Genomic DNA, 20,814 nt, shown 5'->3' with positions numbered 1-20,814 from the left:
ACACCAAACTTTGTGGGGATTATAGGCTGTATCTGCTTTCTACTCCCACACTGGTCTCTAGGCCTAAGCTCCCCAGGTCTTGTCTCCCAGTCCTGCACAGATCATGACAAACACTTATTAAATTTTCAAAACGGGTTACAAAGGAGGAATGGGGAAGGAAGGGCTTTTTTTGTAGCACGAACTCCTTTGCATATTAGGCCATACACACCAGTGTAGCCAATCCTCCTGGAGCTTACAGTAGGCCCTGTACAGCAACAACCCCGATCAAGAGACACCTAAGGATTGGTCCAGTGGATCTGAAGTAGTGTCCCTGTTGTAGTTTGCAGATCAGGATTAATACAATTGTGCTGTATTACGTATCAGGCTTTTAAAGATATGCTTCTTTGGCCCTTCAGGAAAGTAAACCGTCTCTATTAGTATCTCCGCAACTGGCCAGACATGATTAGGCAAGAGCTCTACCCAAGCAGCCACCAGAGAGGCAATTATCATAAGAACATAAGAGAAGCCATACTGGATCAGGGCAATGGCCCATCCAGCCCACACTCTGCATCACACAGTATCAAAGCCCAGGGGTTATCAGAAGGTCTATCAGTTGGGTCAGAACTCTAAAAGCCCTTTCACTGTTGCCCTTCAAGCACCAAGAAGACAGAGCATCACTTCCTCCAGACGTATGTTCTATCTATTGCACTGAGGGTCCTCTGCTCTAGATGTCTTCCCAATCTTGTCTAAGCTGTCTATGCTTTTAGCTGCCACCACTTCCCGTGGCAGTGAATTCTACATGTTATTTATTCTTTGGGTGAAGAAATATTTCCTTTATCTGTTCTAAACCTATGGATCATTAATTTCCCCCTTTGAATTGTGAGAAAGGGAGATAAGTACTTCTTTCTTTACCTTCTCTATCCCATGCATAATTCTGTAAACCTCTATCATCAACCCCCCCATTGGCATTTCTCTAAGCTAAAAAGCCCTAACTTCTTTAACCTTTCTTCATAGGGAAAGTGTTCAAATCCCCTTATTCACTTTAGTTGCCTTTTTCTGCACTTTTTCCAATGCTATATCTTTTTTGCAATGCTGTGACCAGAACTGTACACAAAATCCCAGATTTACACAGGGGCATTATGATACTGGCTGTTTGTTTTCGGTTCCCTTCCTAATAATCCTCAGCACAGCATTTGTCTTTTTAAAAATTCCAGTTACACACTGAGTTGACATCTTCAGTAAGAGGGAGGAAGAGGTGGAAAGAAAGCAACTTTAACTTTAAATGCATTCTCCAAGCTGCACAGAGCTGAGCTCCCGGGGAACCGCAGGCTGCTCAGCTGTCTCAGAAAACGGAGGGGTGGGGGAACGCCAGCCTGGAGAAGGCATTTGTCTCTCTAAATCACTTCTCCAAGCCAAGCTAGCTGGTGGTTTGGAGAATGCATTTGAAATTAAAAGTTGCTTTCCTTCCACCTCTTCCTCCCTCCACTCTCCCCCCATCTATCTGCCTGCCTGCTTTCCTTCCACCTCTCAAACAGCTGATGGATATTCCATGTGGCTCTTAGGTGAAGCAAGTCTGGCCACCCCTGACCCATACCCAAAGAAAAGGAGTTGAAAAAGAGGAGCGCCTAAAGAAGCTTCCCCCTCCCCCACTGCTTTGCTCCCTCCCTCTCCTGGATCAGGGCCCCAGTGGTGGACTGGATCTAAAAATATTGGTTGCTAGGAGACAAAGGGGGCCCACCCACAACTATAAAGCTATAATTTAATTTTTATAAGAAATAATTTTTTCAAAAACTACATAAATGGAAAAAAGGTACAATTAAAACTTTTGCGAAATATATGTGTGTATGCAGTCGATATTAAATGTAAATACAAACTGCATTTTCTCCAGGGGAGCTGATCTCTGCCAGCTGCAGATCAGTTGTAAAAGCGGGAGATCCCCAGGCCCCACCTAAATACAATGCCCATTTTAGTTGCATTACTGTAATAATAATGTTGGAACTTCTATTAAATTTTCAAGCTACTAAAAGGACATTAACATTTTTAACATATTGACAATGTGTTGACAATATGTTAAATTGACAATATGTTAAAAATGTTAATGCCCTTTTAGTAGCTTGAAAATGGCAAGTGGGCCCCTGAAGTGGGCCCCCTTAAACATTAGACAAAATGATATTATCTAATGTTTAAGGGGGCCTACTTAATCAGGGGCCCACTTGCCATAGGACAGGCAAGCTGATACCCTAGCCACTGCGGGGCCCGCCTCTGCCCCCTTCCCTTACCCCCACCCTAGATGTCCCAGTCTCGCCTCCCTCAACCAGCCCCGGGATCTCCCCACCCTTGACTCACCTGGGCCTGAGAGAAGCTGTTGCTGCTTTTCACCCCGGGACTCCGTGCAAAGGAAATGGCCTCCCCCCTGCCCCTCTCCTGGCGGCGTCAGTCTAGGATTTGGGCCTCGCTGCCCTTCTCTTCTGTGGGGCGGAGACAGCAAGGGGGATGGAACTGGCCGCCTAAGTGCGCCCCCCTCCCTTTGCATAGCACTCCCTCTTGCTTCCCCCTCTTTTGTCTGCAAAAAGAGCTTTGCATTTGCTGGGGAAGAAGAGGCTGGCAGCGGATTCCTCCTGCGGCAGGAGCCTGGAGGGGAAGGGGCACCCCGGGGAGGAGGGGGCGGAGGGAGCCTTGAGAGAGAAGGGTCTGCTGGGGGAGGCTGTTGTCTTTGTGTGTGTGTCTAGGTTGCCAAGTCCAATTCAAGAAATATCTGGGGACTTTGGGGGTGGAGCCAGGAGCAAGGGTGTGACAAGCATAATTGAACTTCAAAGGGAATTCTGGCCATCACATTGAAAGAGACCGCACACCTTTTAAATGCCTTCCCTCCACTGGAAATAATGAAGGATAGGAGCACCTTCTTTGGCGGCTCATAGAATTAGATTCCCTGGTTCAATCTTTTTGAAACACAGCGGGTAGTTTGGGAAGAGGCACTGGATGCTATGCTGAAAATTTGGTGCCTCTACCTCAAAAAACAGCTCCTCCAGAGCCCCAGATACCCGAGGATCAATTCTTCATTATACCCTATGGGAATTGGTCTCCATAAGGAATAATGGAGTGCCCAGCACACATTTCCCTCACCTCCCCCCCCCACTTTCTGATGACCTCAAAGTGGGGGGGAGGGCCGCCAAAGTGGGGTATCCCCTGCCCCCACTGGGGAATTGGCAACCCTAGTGTGTCTTTTGCTGGCTCTATGCTTACTTCATCACGAGACTTTAGAAGGGGATCCTAGAAACAAAGAAGGGACCTCCAGGGACATCTAGTCCAACCCACTAGTCCAGGAAATTCACAAATACCTCCCCCTAAGGCTGCAATGCAGAAATGCAGGGAATTCACAAATAAGGCCTCCTGGGTTGCAGGTGGGGGGCAGAGGGGCTTTCCTCAGTGCTTCTTCCCATGACAGATATTCCTCTGTTATGACTGGAAAGGGGGTGCATGATGAACAAAGAAACCTCAACCCCAGTCTTTGTACTGGAGCAGGCATTTAGGACGGGGTGGCCAACGGTAGTTCTCCAGATGTTTTTTGCCTACAACTCCCATCAGCCCCAGCCAGCATGGCCAATGGCTGGAGCTGATGGGAGTTGTAGGCAAAAAACATCTGGAGAGCTACTGCTGGCCACCCCTGATTTAGGAGAACATCCAGGCTTGGGATGGAGAAGGATCCATTCCTGCTCTTTGCTGCGTGGATTCCCCCGCTCTTATCTGAGTAGACATTGCGGTGGTTTTTTCCCCCTGCACCTCACCGAGGAGACACTTTGAGAGCCAGTTTGGTGTAGTGGTTAAGTGTGCAGACTCTTCTCTGGGAGAACCGGGTTTCATTCCCCACTCCTCCTCACTTGCAGCTTCTGGAATGGCCTTGGGTCAGCTCTGGCAGAGGTTGTTCTTGAAAGGGAAGCTGCTGTGAGAGTCTTCTCAGCCCCACCCACCTCACAGGGTGTCATGGGGGAGGAAAATAAAGGAGATTGTGAGCCGAGGTTGGGGAAGGACAGTGGCTCAGGGGTAGAGACCGACTGGAGAATATATCAAAAAGGCAGAAAGAAACCAAGAGAATAGAGCTTCATCTCAACCCTGGACAAAAGATACCTAATCATTGCCCCAATTAATCTGATGTAGCCTCAGTGTAACATATATAAAAAGAAAGGCTCTGTTTTTTGAGGTAGAGGAGCCATATTTTCAGCATCCAGTGCCTCTCCTCAAAACACTCCCCAAGTTTCAAAAAGACTGGACCAGGGGGTCCAATTCTATGAACCCCCAAAGAAGGTGCCCCTATCCTTCATTATTTCCTATGGAGGGAAGGCATTTAAAAGATGTGCCTTTCAATGTGATGGCCAGGACTCCCTTTGGAGTTCAATTCTGCTTGTCCCACTCTTGCTCCTGGCTCCACCCCCAAAGTCTCTTGGCTCCACCCCCACAGTCCCCAGATATTTCTTGAATTGGACTTGGCAACCCTAGCTGTTTGCTGAACAGCCAGAGACACCTCCCCTCCTTGCGGAGTTACTCGCGAGAAACCCCGCTGAGCGGCATTATAGCCCCATCCGTCTGGGGGTGGGGGCTGGTGGAGAGGAGGGGAAGAAGCTTTTCTTGTCTATTTGTCTGCAGCACTCAGAGGGTTAAAGTGAGCGAGCAGCTTCCTAGGGAGGCCAAGCAAGGGCGGGGGAGAGGAAAAGGTAGGGGAGGGGGAACAGAGGCTTTGCAACTGAGAGATCAAGGAAGTCTTGTGATTTGTATCAGACAGCAAAAGCCTCTTGCAGCAGGATCCCAGGAAGGTTTATTCACAAGTAAGTCATGGGGAGAGGAGTCAGCTTTTCAGCCTGGCGGAGAGAAATGTGGCTATCCCTCCAAGGACGTCTCTCTGCTTATGTTCTGCCGTGGCAGCTTGGCTCATCTGAGCAGGGACTTCTTCAGCCCGGGCCCCCCTTGCAACTGAGCCTCCCCCACCCAGACCGCAAATGAATCAACAACTGCCCCTCCCCATGTCTTCTCCTTTGATGCCTTGTGGGAATGGCCTGTCTGAGGATGGCAGAAAGGTGCCGGCTCTCCTGGCTATGGAAAATTGAATTTTTCCAAGAGGGTTTTTCTTCACGGGCCATAGGGTAGCATGTAAAAATGATTTACAGAGTCACTTGAAGAAAATTCTTAGGGACTGTGGTGTGTACTAATGTGTATTTGTTGTTGTTGCCCTCAGCTCAGAGCTCACTTATGGTGACTGCATAAAGTTTTCAAGACAAGAGATGTTTGAAGGTGGTTTGCTATTGGTTGCCTCTGCTTAGAAACCCTGGACTTCCTTGCAGGTCTCCCCAACCAAATATTAGCCAGGTTTGACTCTGCTTCGCTTCCCAGCTCTGGTAAGATTGGGCTAGCCTGAACGACCCAGGTCAGGGCACTGATGTGTGTGGTTTGTTTTCCTAGGATCAGGATTCTGCTTTGTGAGCTATTGGCATTAAAGTTGTGAGCAACTGCATCAATTGTTGTGCTCTGGGGGTCATCCTTCCTGAGCTAAGGCAAAAATCTGCGAGCTGGAGGCTAAAAATTTGTGAGCTAGCTTGTGCTAACTCAGCTTAAAGAGAACACTGACTAGGATAGTATTATGCAATTTTTGTACTGTTGTAAGTGGCATCCTTGAGAGCCCCGTGGCACAGAGCGGTAAAGCTGCAGTACTGCAGTTGGAGCCCTCTGCTCACGACCGGAGTTCGATCTCAGCAGAAGCTGGTTCAGGTAGCCAGCTCCAAGTTGACTCAGCCTTCCAGCCTTCTGAGGTCGGTAAAATGCGTACCCAGCTTGCTGGGGGGAAAATGTAGATCAGTGGTCCCCAACCTTTTTGGCACCAGGGTCCGGTTTCGTGGGAGACAATTGGCTGCCCCCACGTCCCATCCCTGCCCCCCATGAGGGTCTTTAAATGAGGGGTAGGCGAAGATAGCTGCTGTGCTGCCCCTTTCACCCAGGACCCAGGCAGATAAAAGAGGTGGTGCTTCGGAGCAAGGCTGTGCTGCCTCTTTTGTCTGCCCAGATCCTGGGCGGGCAAAAGGGGTGGTGAGGTACTTCTGCCTCGCTCCGCGGCCCAGTTGCTAAGAGGCCACGGACCAGCACCAGGCCACGGACTGCGGGTTGGGGACCCCCAGTGTAGATGTCTGGGGAAGGCAATGGCAAACCACCCCATAAAAAGTCTGCCCTGAAAACGTTGTGAAAGCAACGTCACCCCAGAGTCGAAAATGACCAGTGCTTGCACAGGGGACTACCTTTACCTTTTTAAATGGCAGCCTACGATGTAATTTTGCATCATTAGTGGCTTGTGTTGACATTTATGCTTTCGTTCAACCTTGCTTTTCAGACTTCTGGTTGGTTCTGCAACCAAAATTCAATTTCATAGTTTATTGAATGTAATTGTCCTGTTGATGATATAGAGCAGCAGTGGCCAAACTGCAGTTCGGGAGCTACATGTGGCTCTTTCATACATATTGTGCGGCTCTCGAAGCCCCCACCGGGTTTGATTCCCCACTCCTCCACTTGCAGCTGCTGGAATGGCCTTGGATCAGCCATAGCTCTGGCAGAGGTTGTCCTTGAAAGGGAAGCTGCTGTGAGAGTCCTCTCAGCCCCACCCACCTCACAGGGTGTCATGGGGGAGGAAAATAAAGGAGATTGTGAGCCGAGATTGGGGAAGGATAGTGGCTCAGTGGTAGAGCATCTGCTTGGTAAGCAGAAGGTCCCAGGTTCAGTCCCCGGCATCTCCAACTAAAAAGGGTCCAGGCAAATAGGCGTGAAAAACCTCAGCTTGAGACCCTGGAGAACCATTGCCAGTCTGAGTAGATGATACTGACTTTGATGGACTGAGGGCCTGATTCAGTATAAGGCAGCTTCATGTGTTCATATGTTCACCACTCTGTTGGCCAGCTTGGAGAAGGCATATCTCTCTTTAAATCATTTCTCCAAGCCAGCCGGCAGCTTGGAGAATGCACTTAAAGTTAAAGTTGCTTTCTTTCCACCTCTTCCTCCCCCATCTATTTTCCTTCCTTCCTTCTTTCCTTCTTCTCTCCCTTCTCTCAAAAACCTGACATTCATGTCATGTCAGATCTCTAAGAACTTCCTTTGCCAGTTCCCTGGATCCCTTGGGAGAAATACAAAGAAAGCACCTTTAAGACCAAGACCACCTTTAAGCCAAGCCTTTCTTCCTTCTATGGACTGAGGTTCCTCCCCACCCCATCCCTGGGGAAGGAAGGAAGAGCCAGAACTTCCTTTGCCAGTTCCCTGGATCCCTTGGGAGAAATACAAAGAAAGCACCTTTAAGACCAATGAGTGCTAATCTCTTAGAGATCTGACTCTATGTGGCTCTTATGTTATGCAACTTTGGCCACTCCTGTTATAGAGTCACTCTGGATAAACTCCCTAGAGCAGGGGTGTCAAACATGCAGTTCGGTGGCCGAATCAGGCCCTCAGAGGGCTTTTATCAGGCCCCTGAGCAACTGGCTGTCATCTGCTTCCTTCCCCCCTCTCTTGTTTCCTTCTGCATAACAGCTTGCTTTTCAAGGCTTGCTCAATTGCACAGGAGCTACAGAACAAAACCTCTGTTTTTTCCACTGGCTGAGGCTCCTCCCTTGGGAAGGAATAGCTTGCTTTGCCAAGCTCTCTCAATCACACAGCAGAACTACTGAGCCAAGCCTCTCTTCCTTCTATGGACTGAGGTTCCTCCCCACCCCATCCCTGGGGAAGGAAGGAAGAGCCAGAACTTCCTTTGCCAGTTCCCTGGATCCCTTGGGAGAAATACAAAGAAAGCACCTTTAAGACCAATGAGTGCTAATGTTTTAAGCATGTTTGAAGTTTTTTAAAAAATATGTTTGTGTTCTTTATAAAATATATATCTCTGCAACCTAATCTTTAAAAGATACACACATGGCCCGGCCTGACATGGCTCGGCCCAACCAGACATCGCCCGGCCCAACAAGGTCTCTTTTATGTCAGATCCAGCCCTTATAACATGAGTTCCATTAACATGAGAGTTCCATTAAGAAAGGTGGAGTTTAATTATGTAGCTAGCTACCTACCTACCTACCTGCCTACCTAAATGTCTTACTTTTTTAGCCACCTTGGTAGCTCTTGTGGGGACAGGAAGGCTGGTTCCGAGTTTTGTAAGTTAAATAAAAATAAATCCTCAGCCATGCTGGTTGTAGGGAGGCCCACAAAGGGCTCCCAATAGGCATGGTCAGAAGGGTTGAACTGTACAAGCCGATTGGCTGCCCCACACGCAAAGCATTTGGGGTCGTGCTTCATGTCTCATTTGCCATTTCCCTGGGGGTTCATGGTCTCCACCTGATCATCCAGGCAGCTCCCTCAGCTGTAACATGGAAAGGCTTAAAAGCCCTCTCCCTCTTCCGCTTTACTGGCTGCTCTGATAGAGCTCTTGCCTAACGCTTCTGGCCTATTGAGAAGACAGCAGAAGAAGAAGACGACGACGATATTGGATTTATATCCCACCCTCCACTCTGAATCTCAGAGTCTCAGAGTAGCTCACAATCTCCTTTACCTTCCTCCCCCACAACAGACACCCTGGAAGCAGTGTTCCCTCTAAACTGGGTTAGCGTGAGCTAGCTCACAGATTTTTAGCTTCCAACTCACACATTTTTGTCTTAGCTCAGAAAGGAGGACCCCAGAGCACGCTAATTGATGCAACAGCTCACAACTTTAATGCCAGTAGCTCATGAAGTAGAATTTTTGCTCACAAGACTCCATGGGTTAGAGGGAACGATGCCTGTGAGATAGGTGGGGCTGAGAGATCTCTCCCAGAAGCTGCCCTTTCAAGGACAGCTCTGCCAGAGCTATGGCTGACCCAAGGCCATTCTAGCAGCTGCAAGTGGAGGAGTGGAGAATCAAACCCAGTTCTCCCAGATAAGAGTCTGCACACTTAACCACTACACCAAACTGAAATGGTTAAGCCCCTTACAAGCCACTTTGTGTTGGGCTTCAGTTTACATTGAGAATAGCCCTGAAGAGAGACTGATATGTAGTCATAGGACACCAAGATCATAACATTGCCAAGAGATTTGTAAAGAGTCGAATAGAGACGGTTTACTTTCCTGAAGGACCAAATAGGCATACCTAAGCTTCCAACCTTCCAAGGTCAGTAAAATAAGTACCTAGCAGCTTGCTGTGGGTCAAGTGGAGATGACAGGGGAAGGCAAAGGCAAACCACCCTGTAAAAAAAGTCTGCTGTGAAAATGTTGTGTTGCAGCATCACCCCAGAGTTGGAAATGACTGGTACTTGCATAGGAGACTACTTTTATTTTTACCTTTTTTAAAAAAGAAAGCTTGATTTGTCATGTAGGGCAATGACATTCATCCTGACCTCCAAACTTAAACAAAAATGTTCCATCAGTTTCCTGGAGCAATAATTTTGACCAGGTCTTTTGACCCAGTTGGTGATGTAGCTCCATTCTCTTTTGGTTACTTTCTGCCTTTTCAATATGTATTCCACTCTCTCTTCATAGCCACATGAGTAAGGGTACCTTTTGACAGTTGGAGGCATCCCAAAGGAAGGCGAAGGAGATGGAAGAGAAGGACCCAGAAGGACCTGGAACAGTCAAGACATCAAGGAAAGGTCCCCATCCCATCCAAGCAGGCAATGGTACTGAATTCTGGGAAAGAGCTATGCCATGGATCTTTGTTCAGGACCCTGTGACCACAGATATTCACAGCCAGTGCTTCCGGCAGTTTCGTTACCATGAGGCCGATGGGCCCCGAGAGGTTTGCAGCCGGCTCCATGAACTTTGCAACCACTGGTTGAAGCCGGAGAGGCGCACCAAGAAGCAGATCCTGGACTTGGTGATCCTGGAGCAGTTCCTGACTCTCCTGCCCCAGGAAATGCAACACTGGGTCAGAGGATGTGGGCCAGAGACCAGTTCCCAGGCAGTAGCCCTGGCCGAAGGTTTCCTCCTGAGTCAGGCAGAGGAGAAGAGGCAGGCAGAGCAGGTGAGCGGGGTGTCTTTTCCTTAGTTCAAGCAACAACCTTTTTATAAGGCCTCCCTGTCAGATATTTCTGCCTCTAGAGAATCCGCTTGGCTGGGAAGAAAAACCTAAATCTGACACTTGCCCATGTGGTTGAACCAGTTCTGCTGGTCGATGCAGGGATGAAGGGTCTGGGAGTGGGGCAGGATCCTTTTCTTTTCTTTTTTTTCTTTTTCTTTTTTTTCATTTTAACAATTTCATTAAAACAAAATAAATACCATTTTACAAGCAGATGTTGCGAAGATCGCGTAGAAAAGCCATCACGCCTTACATCAGTTACTATAAAGGTCCAAACACTGTCAACCATCCATTATAAAATAATAAAGTCCAGCAATTCTGGAGGTAACATCTCCGCTGCAAAGGCTTTAGAATTTACATAATTGAGATAAGGAAACCATTTTTCTAGGATGTTATTCTTATCATTCGGTGATTCCATCGATAGAAGTTGTGTTGACACTTTGTCTTGTACCATCAAGTCTCTGACTTTTGCATACCACTCCTCAATAGAAGGAGTAATGTTCTTTTTCCATTTCTGAGCTAACAGAATTTTTCCAGCCAGTAACAAAAATGAAATAAGTTCTCTACGTGATGGGGTGGAAAAAGTATCCGGCCAAATATTTAATAACACCGACTCTTGGTGTCAGTGGGATCAAACATCCCACTATTTCAAATATTTTAGCTACTACAAGAGCCCAGTAGTTTTGAATTTTGGGGCACAGCCACCAACAGTGAATAAAAAGTCCCTCTATACCACAGGCAGGATCCTTTTCCATGTCCTGTTCCATTCCTTCTCTTACCCATCTCCTTTTCTGCTCTTTCAGATGTGGGGACCAGCAGTGAAGATGGAAACGAAGTTCTCTGAGGAGGAAGGATTTTCTTTAGAGGAAGGGCAGAGAGCTCAGGCCCAGGAGCATGTCCAAGTTGCCCTCTCACATGGTGAGGCTGTTTTGTGGACAAATGGAATAGGGGCAGTTGTTGTGGAGAAGGTTTAGGACAGGAGAAAAAGGAAATTCTTCTGCACACAATGAAGTTAAGAACATAAGAGAAGCCATGTTGGATCAGGCCAATGGCCCATCCAGTCCAACAATCTGTGTCACACAGTGGCCAAAACAATCAAGCATCATCAGGAGGTCCACCAGTGGGGCTAGAAGCCCTCCCACTGTGCCCCCCCCCAAGCACCAAGGATACAGAGCATCACTGCTCCAGACAGAGAGTTCCAACAATATGCTGTGGCTAATAGCCACTGATGGATCTCTGCTCTATATGCTTATCTAATCCCCTCTTGAAGCTGTCTATGCTTGTTTTGGAATTCAGTTAAGTTGTTTTGGGATTCAGTGCCACTGAATATAGTGATGACCACTACCTCAAAAGAAAGTTAGTCAGGATCATGGAAGACAATTCCATTCTTATTCGCATTTACTAAAATATTTATCTGACACTTTTCTTCCATTAGTAGGAGTCAAAGCAGCTCAAAGAAGGAGAAGTAGACCAATCTGGGCACAGCTGTTAGCCATGGCAAGCGAGTGGAACTTCCATGTTCTGGGGCAGTGTACCTCTGAAAATGTATTGCTAATGGCCAACATTTGTCTTCTGGGCCCCTGCTGAAAAGCTTTGAGAGCTAGTTTGGTGTAGTGGTTAAGTGCATGGACTCTTATCTGGGCAAACCAAGTTTGATTCCCCACTCCCCCACTTGCACCTGCTGGAATGGCCTTGGGTCAGCCATAGCTCTGGCAGAGGTTGAAAGGGCAGCTGGTGTGAGAGCCCTCTCAGCCCCACCCACCTCACAGGGTGTCTGTTGTGGGGGGAGAAGATATGGGAGATTGTAAGCCGCTCTGAGTCTCTGATTCAGGGAGAAGGGCGGGGTATAAATCTGCAATTCTTCTTCTTCAGTTCTTCTTTCCAGGAACATCTGGTGGGCCACCATCAGAAAGAGGATAGTTGATTATGGATGCCAACCTCGCCTGGCATCTCTGTGATGTCTGGGGGTGGCACGGGATTGGATGTGGTGTCAGGGCATCAGCAGACCCCCCTGTAAACCCATCTATAGTACCCTGGAGATTTCATATATGCTGAAATCCCCTGTTGTTTTTCAGAGAAGAAGAAGAAGATGATATTGGATTTATATCCCGTCCTCCACTCCGAAGAATCTCAGAGTGGCTCACAATCTCCTTTACCTTCCTCCCCCACAACAGACACCCTGTGAGGTGGGTGGGGCTGGAGAGGGCTCTCACAGCAGCTGCCCTTTCAAGGACAACCTCTGCCAGAGCTATGGCTGACCCAAGGCCATTCCAGCAGGTGCAAGTGGAGGAGTGGGGAATCAAACCCGGTTCTCCCAGATAAGAGTCCACACACTTAACCACTACACCAAACTGGCTCCCCAGTTTGGTGTAGCGACGTATCTTGCGATGTCATTCCTGCTGTCCTCTTTTCCTCCTGCCAGCCAGGACTTGAAGGGCCCAGCTAGGGGGAGAAGGGAGTGCCTGGGCCTGGGGTCTGATGTTGTCGTGTCTCCAGAGATCACAGAGCACACATTTCAGTTCTCACAGAAATCTCAAGAGGTCAGCAACATTTAGAAGCCCCAAAGGCTTATGGGTATCTGGTATCAACAGAAGTATAGTGTCCAGATCACTTGATGTGATGGTATCGCTTTGCTGTGCTCTGGTAAGACCTCACCTGGAGTATTGTGTTCTGTTTTAGATACCACATTTTAAGAAGGATATAGACAAGCTGGAACGGGTCCAGAGGAGGGTAATGAAGATGGTGAGGGGTCTGGAGACCAAGTCCTATGAGGAAAGGTTGAAGGAGCTGGGCATGTTTAGCCTGGAGAGGAGTACTTGAAGATGGTGATATGATCACCATCTTCAAGTACTTGAAGTGCTGTCATCTAGAGGAGAGTGTGGAATTGTTTTCTGTGGCCATAAAAGGTAGGACCAGAACTAATGGGTTGAAACTAAATCAAAAGAGTTTCCATTTCAACATTAGGAAGAACTTCCTGACTGTTAGAGCGGTTCCTCAGTAGAACAGACTCCCTTGGGAAGTGGTGGGCTCTCCTTCCTTGGAGGTTTTTAAACAGAGGCTAGATGGCCATCTGACAGTGATGAAGATCCTGTAAATTTAGGGGGAGGTGTTTGTGAGTTTCCTGCATTGTGCAAGGGGTTGGACTAGATGACCCTGGAGGCCCCTTCCAACTCTATGGCCGTTTTCGCACTTAGCGTTTGCTCCCCTTTTTCCGCAGCGCAATTATGTCCGGATCATTTTTCTCGTTTTCCCACTAGTGACTCTTTGCGGAGTCGCCTTCCCTGAAGCCCCGGCTCAAATCGTTTTCCCACTGGCATCGGCTTGAGTTCGATGCCCTGTCAATCATTTTTTTTTTTAAGCGCAAGTCTGGTTGCGTAATGACGTACTAACGTACTAACGTAACATCAAGCTGTTCCCTCCCCTTCTTTTCTTGGACAAACCGCATCACGTGTGCTGCTGCTGCTTATGGATTGGCTGCAGCTGTAGAATCCTCCACAGCCCTTTATGTATTAACGGAAGCATTCACAGTGGAGAATCCTAGCACTAGATTCCCCCCCCCCCCAAATTCTGAAGCACTAGATCCCCCCCTCCCCAAATTTCCTCCGCTCTCTTTCCCCTCCCCGGCTGGCGCTTGCAACGGGGACCTGACTGATTCCTGCTGCCATAGCTCCCCCCCCCCCGCTCCATTCTCTCCTTCCCCTTCTATGGCGCGTGTGAAGAGCGAGGTCGCGTCTATTTTCTAACCGAGCGGAATGTAGCCAGGGAGAAGAATGCAGGACTCCAACTTCCAATTTTATACATGGCGATTTTGTGCAGGTCCAGAAATCCTGGTGGCACAGCTGAGGGAGGCATTCCCTTTTTAAAACACACACACATGAACGCTTTGGCCCGCACCGGCACTAGATTCCCCCCCCCAACAATGGTCGTTTTCGCATTATCGAGATAACGCAACAGCGAAATAACGCAACTAAAGTCAATAATAATAAAAAAAATTCTAACGAAACCAATTGAAGTGGCAATTGAGGCTATTCCAGGAGGTTTTTTTTTTTTTTCTATTTGTTAATTTCGAAATATCGCTATTACGCAAAACTATGAAGTTTAAAAAAAAAAATGGCCGTGCCGGCACTTTGGGGAAGCGCCGCGAAAGGCTGATGATTGGCCAAGCGGGTGGATGGGGTGGGAGGACGGAAAGGGAGAGGGTGACGCCCACAAAGCAGTCGATCCGGCGTGGATAGATTTCGCACAGCAAACTCCGCTGAGTGGATCCGGAGTGGATCCGGAGGTTTTCGGAAACTCCGGCAACATGCTGAAAAACATACTCCGGCGTAAAATCCCTGAAGCGCCGGAGCAAAGCGCAGCGCCGGAGCAACATGTGCGAAATCCAAGAGAAGATCCGGAGGTAAATGGGGCGCTACGCCGGAGCAAACGCTAGTGCGAAAACGGCCTATGATTCTATGTTTCTTCCAGCCCTCCTATGATTTACTAAAAATCCTTACAAATTGTGTTGGGTATGTCTGCAGCAAGATTTAACAGCCCTGGGAAGGAGGATACATAAAACAGGATTCACACAAGAAAACAAACAAGGCAGTCTAGGCTTAACCATCTTCCTCCTTTGTCACAGGCAGCGGACAGGTGGTTTTGGGCCATCATCTTGGCAGAGGTGTGGAAACGGCTGCTGTGCCTCCAGTCCAGGTAGAGGAGATGAGCAGGGGACAGCCTGGTTCCCCCTCCTTTCCCAGAGGGGCTTTTGCTCCTGTAGTTGCTGCTGTGGTGCCTGAGGGAAAGTGATTCTGAATGCCACTCCCTTGGCCCATGCCGAAATCTGCATCCTGTGCCCTTCCTGACTGCCCCCTTCCAGTGTGCCTTCTTTGCCTGGCATGATCTCTGATGAGGTAATCTGCTTTTTCTTTTAGCGTCTCTTTTCCTTTGAGGAGGTGGCCGTGTATTTCACTGAGGCAGAATGGGTGCTCCTGAATCCAGGCCAAAAAGCTCTCTACCAGGAAGTTATGCTAGAGAACTATGGGAATGTAGCCTTTCTGGGTAAGGATCTTTCATGGGTACCAAAGGTGCAAATTGCTGCCATTGGAATGAGGCATGAATCCAAATATTGAACATGAATTTACTTTTTCAGGCCTGCCCCTAGACATGCCCCCTGTTGGGGATCTCGAGGAGTTGGGGTGGCTTTGTGTGTATTTGGAAAAAAATACCAAGGAGAAATGTTCTTTTAAGGCAGGGGTGGGGAACCTTTTTTCTGCCAAGGGCCATATAGTTATTTATAATATCATTCGCGGGCCATAAAAAATTATCAACTTAAAAAACCAGTGCTCTGCCAAGGGAGAACGATTTAGGCTGGCAAAATTAATACAAATGATTGTTTTTCTATTTGAAGTCATATGGGAAGAGCCTAATCTGGCACACACACACATGGCCCACTGCCCTAGGCAAATGCATAGGTCCAGGGTTTTTTTGTAGAAAAAGCCCAGCAGGAACTCAGTAGCATTTTGACCACATCCCCTAATATTAGCATATTAGGTCACACACTCATTAGCATATTAGGCCAAACCATCGGGGATAATCAAGTGCAAACTGAACTGTGACAGTAACTTTTCCAGGCCCTGCAGCAATTCTGGCCAGCCAGCCAGGCCCCAGGGAGGCTGCCGCACAGTACATCTGGGTCCTGTGATCCCTGCCTGGCCCTGGGGAGGCTGCTGCACAGCGCAGCTGGGCCCCACAATCCTCGCTGGCCAGCCAGGCCCCAGAGAGGCTGCCACATGGCTCGGTTCAGCCCAGCAACCCCTGAGGGCCTCACCAAGTGACCTCAAGGCCTGCATACGGCCATCAGGACAGAGGTTCCCCACCCCTGCTTTAAGGAGACTGAGACTGTATTGCTGAGTTTACATGACAAAGTAGGGGGAGAAATATTCCTCTTCAGCACTTAAGGTAAGGAAGAAATAGCTGGGGCTTGCCTATTGCTCATTGTTTTGATTATTTGGGTCCTTATTCAGACCAGATGATCAGGCTGGGAACTCCTTAGATCCTTGGTGAAAAGGCCTTTGGTGGACTCTTTCTTTATTCCAGCAGCAGATGTAGAAAAGACCCTTAAGGAATTCTAGGGATTCTCCTGAGAGCTAGTTTGGTGTAGTGGTTAAGTGCATGGACTCTTAGCTGGGAGAACTGGGTTTGATTCCCCACTCCTCCACCTGCAGCTGCTGGAATGGGCTTGGGTTAACCATAGCTCTTGTAGGAGTTGTCCTTGAAAGGGCAGCTGCTGTAAGAGCTCTCTCAGCTCCACCTACCTCACAGGGTATCTGTTTTGTGTTTGTGTGGGGGAGGAAGAAGGTAAAGGAGATTGTGACTGCTTTAAGACTCTTGAGATTCAAAGTATAAGGCGGGATATAAATTCAATATCATCATATCCTCCTCCTTCTAAAAAGCTATGAAAGAAGATGCTGAAAGAAACTTCATAGATGGAGATGGACCACACAAGCAGGCAGGAAACCACTTTTAACATGTATATTTTTGCATATTTCAATGTACAGCAGGAACACGTTGAGCATGGATGGAATTTCAAGTGAAAATCAGACCTGTTTCTTTGGGAGCTAATGGGATCTCTCTCTTTATTACCAACAGGGGATCATCAGGGGAATGTGGAGGATGAGGAACTGCTTCTATCAGCAGATGAAGTCAAGGATGTAGACTCAAGGGGAAACTTTAGAACACAAGGCAGACCGAAGAGGCAGAAAGGAAGCCACATAGTCAAGAAGAGGGATCAGTCCCTTCCTTGCCAAGGGGTTGAATTCTATGAAGCAATTCACATGGAGGAAGCATACAAGTGCTTGGAGTGTGCAATGATCTTCTCAGGTGAAGCCCAATATAATGTCCATTTGCAAATGCACAGCAGAAAGAAGACACATCAAGGCTTGGCATGTGGAAAGAGCTTTGTTTGCAGAGCAGAGCTCCTTCAACATCAACAGATACATGCAGGAGGAAAACATCATACTTTCTCAGATGGTGGTGAGAGTTTTTTAGAGAAACCAGACCTTATTAAACACCAAAACATTCATTCAGGAGAGAAGCCGTTTATCTGTTCAGGGAGCGGAATGACATTCTCTGATGGAAGACAGGGAAATCTACATTTCCCAAGGAAAATTATAATGAAGGCAGGTCCATGCTTTCAGTGTGGAAGGTCCTTTAAATACAGATCACAGCTCCTTGCACACCAAAAATTCCACACAGGGGAGAAACCTTTTGAATGCTCAGAATGTGTAAAGCGATTCAGTCAGAAAAGCACTCTTCAAAGCCATCTAAGAACTCACACAGGGGAGAAACCTTTTGAATGCTCTGAATGTGGAAACAGATACAGTCAGAGTGGCACTCTTCGAAGGCATTTAAGAACTCACACAGGGGAGAAACCATTTCAGTGCTCAGAATGTGGAAAGAGATTAAGTCGGAGCAGCCAGCTTCTCAAGCATTTAAGAAGTCACACAGGGGAGACACCTTTTGATTGCTCAGACTGTGGAAAGAGGTTCAGTGTGAGTAGTGATCTCCTACTGCATCAAAGAACTCACACAGGGGAGAAACATTTTGAATGCTCAGAATGTGGGAAACGATTCAGTTCGAGTGGCCAGCTTCATAAGCATTTCAGAATTCACACGGGGGAGAAGCCTTTTGAATGTTCAGAATGTGGAAAGAAGTTCCATCAGAGTGGCCATCTTCAACGGCATCAAATAACCCACTCAGGAGGAAAAACTTCTGAATGCTCAGAGCATAAAAAGAGATTTAGTCTGAGTGATCTCCTACTACATCAAAAAACCCACACTGGGGAGAAACCTTTTGAATGCTCAGAATGCGGAAAGAGATTCAGTTGGAGTGGCCATCTTCGCAAACATTTCAGAACTCACACAGGGGAAAAACCTTTTGAATGCTCAGAGTGTGGAAAAAAGTTCAGTCAGAATGTCCATCTTCAACTGCACAAAAGAATCCACACAGGGGAGAAACCTTTTGAATGCTCAGAATGTGGAAAGAGATTCAGTTCAAATGGTCATCTTCACAATCATTTCAGAACCCACACAGGGGAGAAACCTTTTGAATGCTCAAAGTGTGGGAAAAAGTTCAGTCAGAATGGCCATCTTCAACTGCACCAAAGAACCCACACAGGGGAGAAACCTTTTGAATGCACAGAATGTGGAAAGAGATTCAGTTCAAGTAGCCATCTTCACAAGCACTTCAGAACTCACACAGGGGAAAAACCTTTTGAATGCTCAGAGTGTGCAAGGAGATTCACTCAGAACTGCCATCTTCAGAAGCATTTAAGAATTCACACAAGGGAGAAACCTTCTGAGCATGAAAAGCATGAAACCTTCTGAGCATGAAAAGAAATCCAATTTGAATGACAATTTTCTAACGCATTTGAGAACTGACACAGAGGAGAAACTCTTGAATGTTCAGAGTCTGGAAAGTCCTTCAACTGGAGCATCACTTTCCAACAGCATCTAAGAACCCACAGCAAGGAAAAATATTTTGAATGCAAAGAGTGTGTAAAGAAAATTCATTCAGAGCTGTGATCTTCAAAAGCATCTCTGAACTCCTGCAGGGGAGAATCCTGAAGGCTTAGAGTATGGGAAGATATTCAGTTATTCTGGCTGTCTTCAACATCATCAAAGCACTCACACAATGAGAAACTATGTAGCTTGTGACAAGAGCTTTTCTCTTATTTCACACATAAAAGACAACACATATCCATGAGGTAAATACGGTGTAGCAAATACTCTTGTGGATCAAAAACTGGCTGAGTAATAGGAAGCAGAGAGTGAGTATAAATGGGCAGTCTTCGCAGTGGAGGACAGTAAGCAGTGGGGTGCCGCAGGGCTCGGTACTGGGTCCCATGCTCTTTAACTTGTTCATAAATGATTTAGAGTTGGGAGTGAGCAGTGAAGTGGCCAAGTTTGCGGATGACACTAAATTGTTCAGGGTGGTTAGAACCAGAGAGGATTGTGAGGAACTCCAAAGGGATCTGTTGAGGCTGGGTGAGTGGGCGTCAACGTGGCAGATGCGGTTCAGTGTGGCCAAGTGCAAAGTAATGCACATTGGGGCCAAGAATCCCAGCTACAAATACAAGTTGATGGGGTGTGAACTGGCAGAGACTGACCAAGAGAGAGATATTGGGGTCGTGGTAGATAACTCACTGAAAATGTCGAGACAGTGTGCGTTTGCAATAAAAAAGGCCAACACCATGCTGGGAATTATTAGGAAGGGAATTGAAAACAAATCAGCCAGTATCATAATGCCCCTGTATAAATCGATTGTGCGGTCTCATTTGGAGTACTGTGTGCAGTTCTGGTCGCCGCACCTCAAAAAGGATATTATAGCATAGGAGAAAGTCCAGAAAAGGGCAACTAGAATGATTAAAGGGCTGGAACACTTTCCCTATGAAGAAAGGTTGAAACGCTTGGGACTCTTTAGCTTGGAGAAACGTCGACTGCGGGGTGACATGATAGAGGTTTACAAGATAATGCATGGGATGGAGAGAGTAGAGAAAGAGGTACTTTTCTCCCTTTCTCACAATACAAGAACTCGTGGGCATTCGATGAAATTGCTGAGCAGACAGGTTAAAACGGATAAAAGTGCTTCTTCACCCAAAGGGTGATTAACATGTGGAATTCACTGCCACAGGAGGTGGTGGCGGCCACAAGCATAGCCACCTTCAAGAGATGATAGATAGATAGATAGATAGATAGATAGATAGATAGATAGATAGATAGATAGATAGATAGATAGATAGATAGATGATAGATAGATAGATAGATAGATAGATAGATAGATAGATAGATAGATAGATAGATAGATAGATAGATAGATAGATAATTTTATTTATATCCCGCCCTCCCCACCGGAGCAGGCTCAGGGCGGCTAACAACATCATTCAGTTATACAAAAAACAAAGTTACATTTAACATTAAAATTCTGATGTTTAAAATTAATTAATTAAGTGATAAAAGTGCTAATGCTAGGGGTTTAGATAAAAATATGGAGCAGAGGTTCATCAGTGGCTATTAGCCACAGTGTGTGTGTGTATATATAAAAATTTTTGCCACTGTGTGACACACAATGTTGGACTGGATGGGCCATTGGCCTGATCTAACATGGTTTCTCTTATGTTCTTATGTTCATAAGAACATAAGAGAAGCCATGTTGGATCAGGCCAATGGCCCATCCAGTCCAACACTCTGTGTTTCACAGTGGCCAAAAAACCCCAGATGCCATCAGGAGGTCCATAAGTGGGGCCAGGACACCAGGAGTCCCCACACCGCTGCCCCTCCCAAACACCAAGAACACAGAGCACCCGCCCCAGACAGAGCTCCAACAATATGCTGTGGCTAATAGCCACTGAAGGACCTCTGCTCCATATGTTGATCCAATTCCCTCTTGAAGCTGGCAATGCTTGTACTCATAATACTCACAGTGTAGCAAATACAGTGTAGAAAAAGCTTGAGGCAGAAATCCAGTCTTCCAGAGATCCAGCCAAACTGTACCTGTAATTGGTTCAGATGAGGCTCTTCTTCAAATGTTCTACATTATATAAAAGTTACTGAAAAATTCAGTAGGAAGCTTTACAAATTTTTTCATTATTTTCTTACAATAATAAGTGTGACTGAAATGATATATATGTGATTTTTATTTTCACTTTTATTATACTTAAGACACCTGAGCCTGTAAAGACCTGAGGAAGGCATACAGAAATGAGATTATACTGGTTCTCAGTCTTACAAGCTTCAACTTGTT

General features: G+C 46.9%; 1 protein-coding gene across 1 annotated transcript in view; it reads left to right on the top strand.

The window, feature by feature from the left end:
• The window catches only part of LOC132571892 (uncharacterized), an 851,656-nt gene that overhangs the window by 103,861 nt on the left and 726,981 nt on the right, over positions 1-20,814 (top strand). Inside the window, exons 2-4 of the mRNA XM_060238684.1 lie at positions 9,498-9,978; positions 10,836-10,950; positions 14,654-14,724. Coding sequence (XP_060094667.1) covers positions 9,556-9,978; positions 10,836-10,950; positions 14,654-14,724 — 609 coding nt within the window. The 5' untranslated portion in view covers positions 9,498-9,555. The remainder of the gene's footprint in view (positions 1-9,497; positions 9,979-10,835; positions 10,951-14,653; positions 14,725-20,814) is intronic.

The sequence above is a fragment of the Heteronotia binoei genome, chromosome 5 (genome assembly GCF_032191835.1).
Source record: "Heteronotia binoei isolate CCM8104 ecotype False Entrance Well chromosome 5, APGP_CSIRO_Hbin_v1, whole genome shotgun sequence".
In the NCBI taxonomy this organism is placed as follows: Eukaryota; Metazoa; Chordata; class Lepidosauria; order Squamata; family Gekkonidae; genus Heteronotia; species Heteronotia binoei.
Note: the sequence above shows the minus strand (reverse complement) of the source record. Positions and strands in the feature narration are given on the sequence as shown.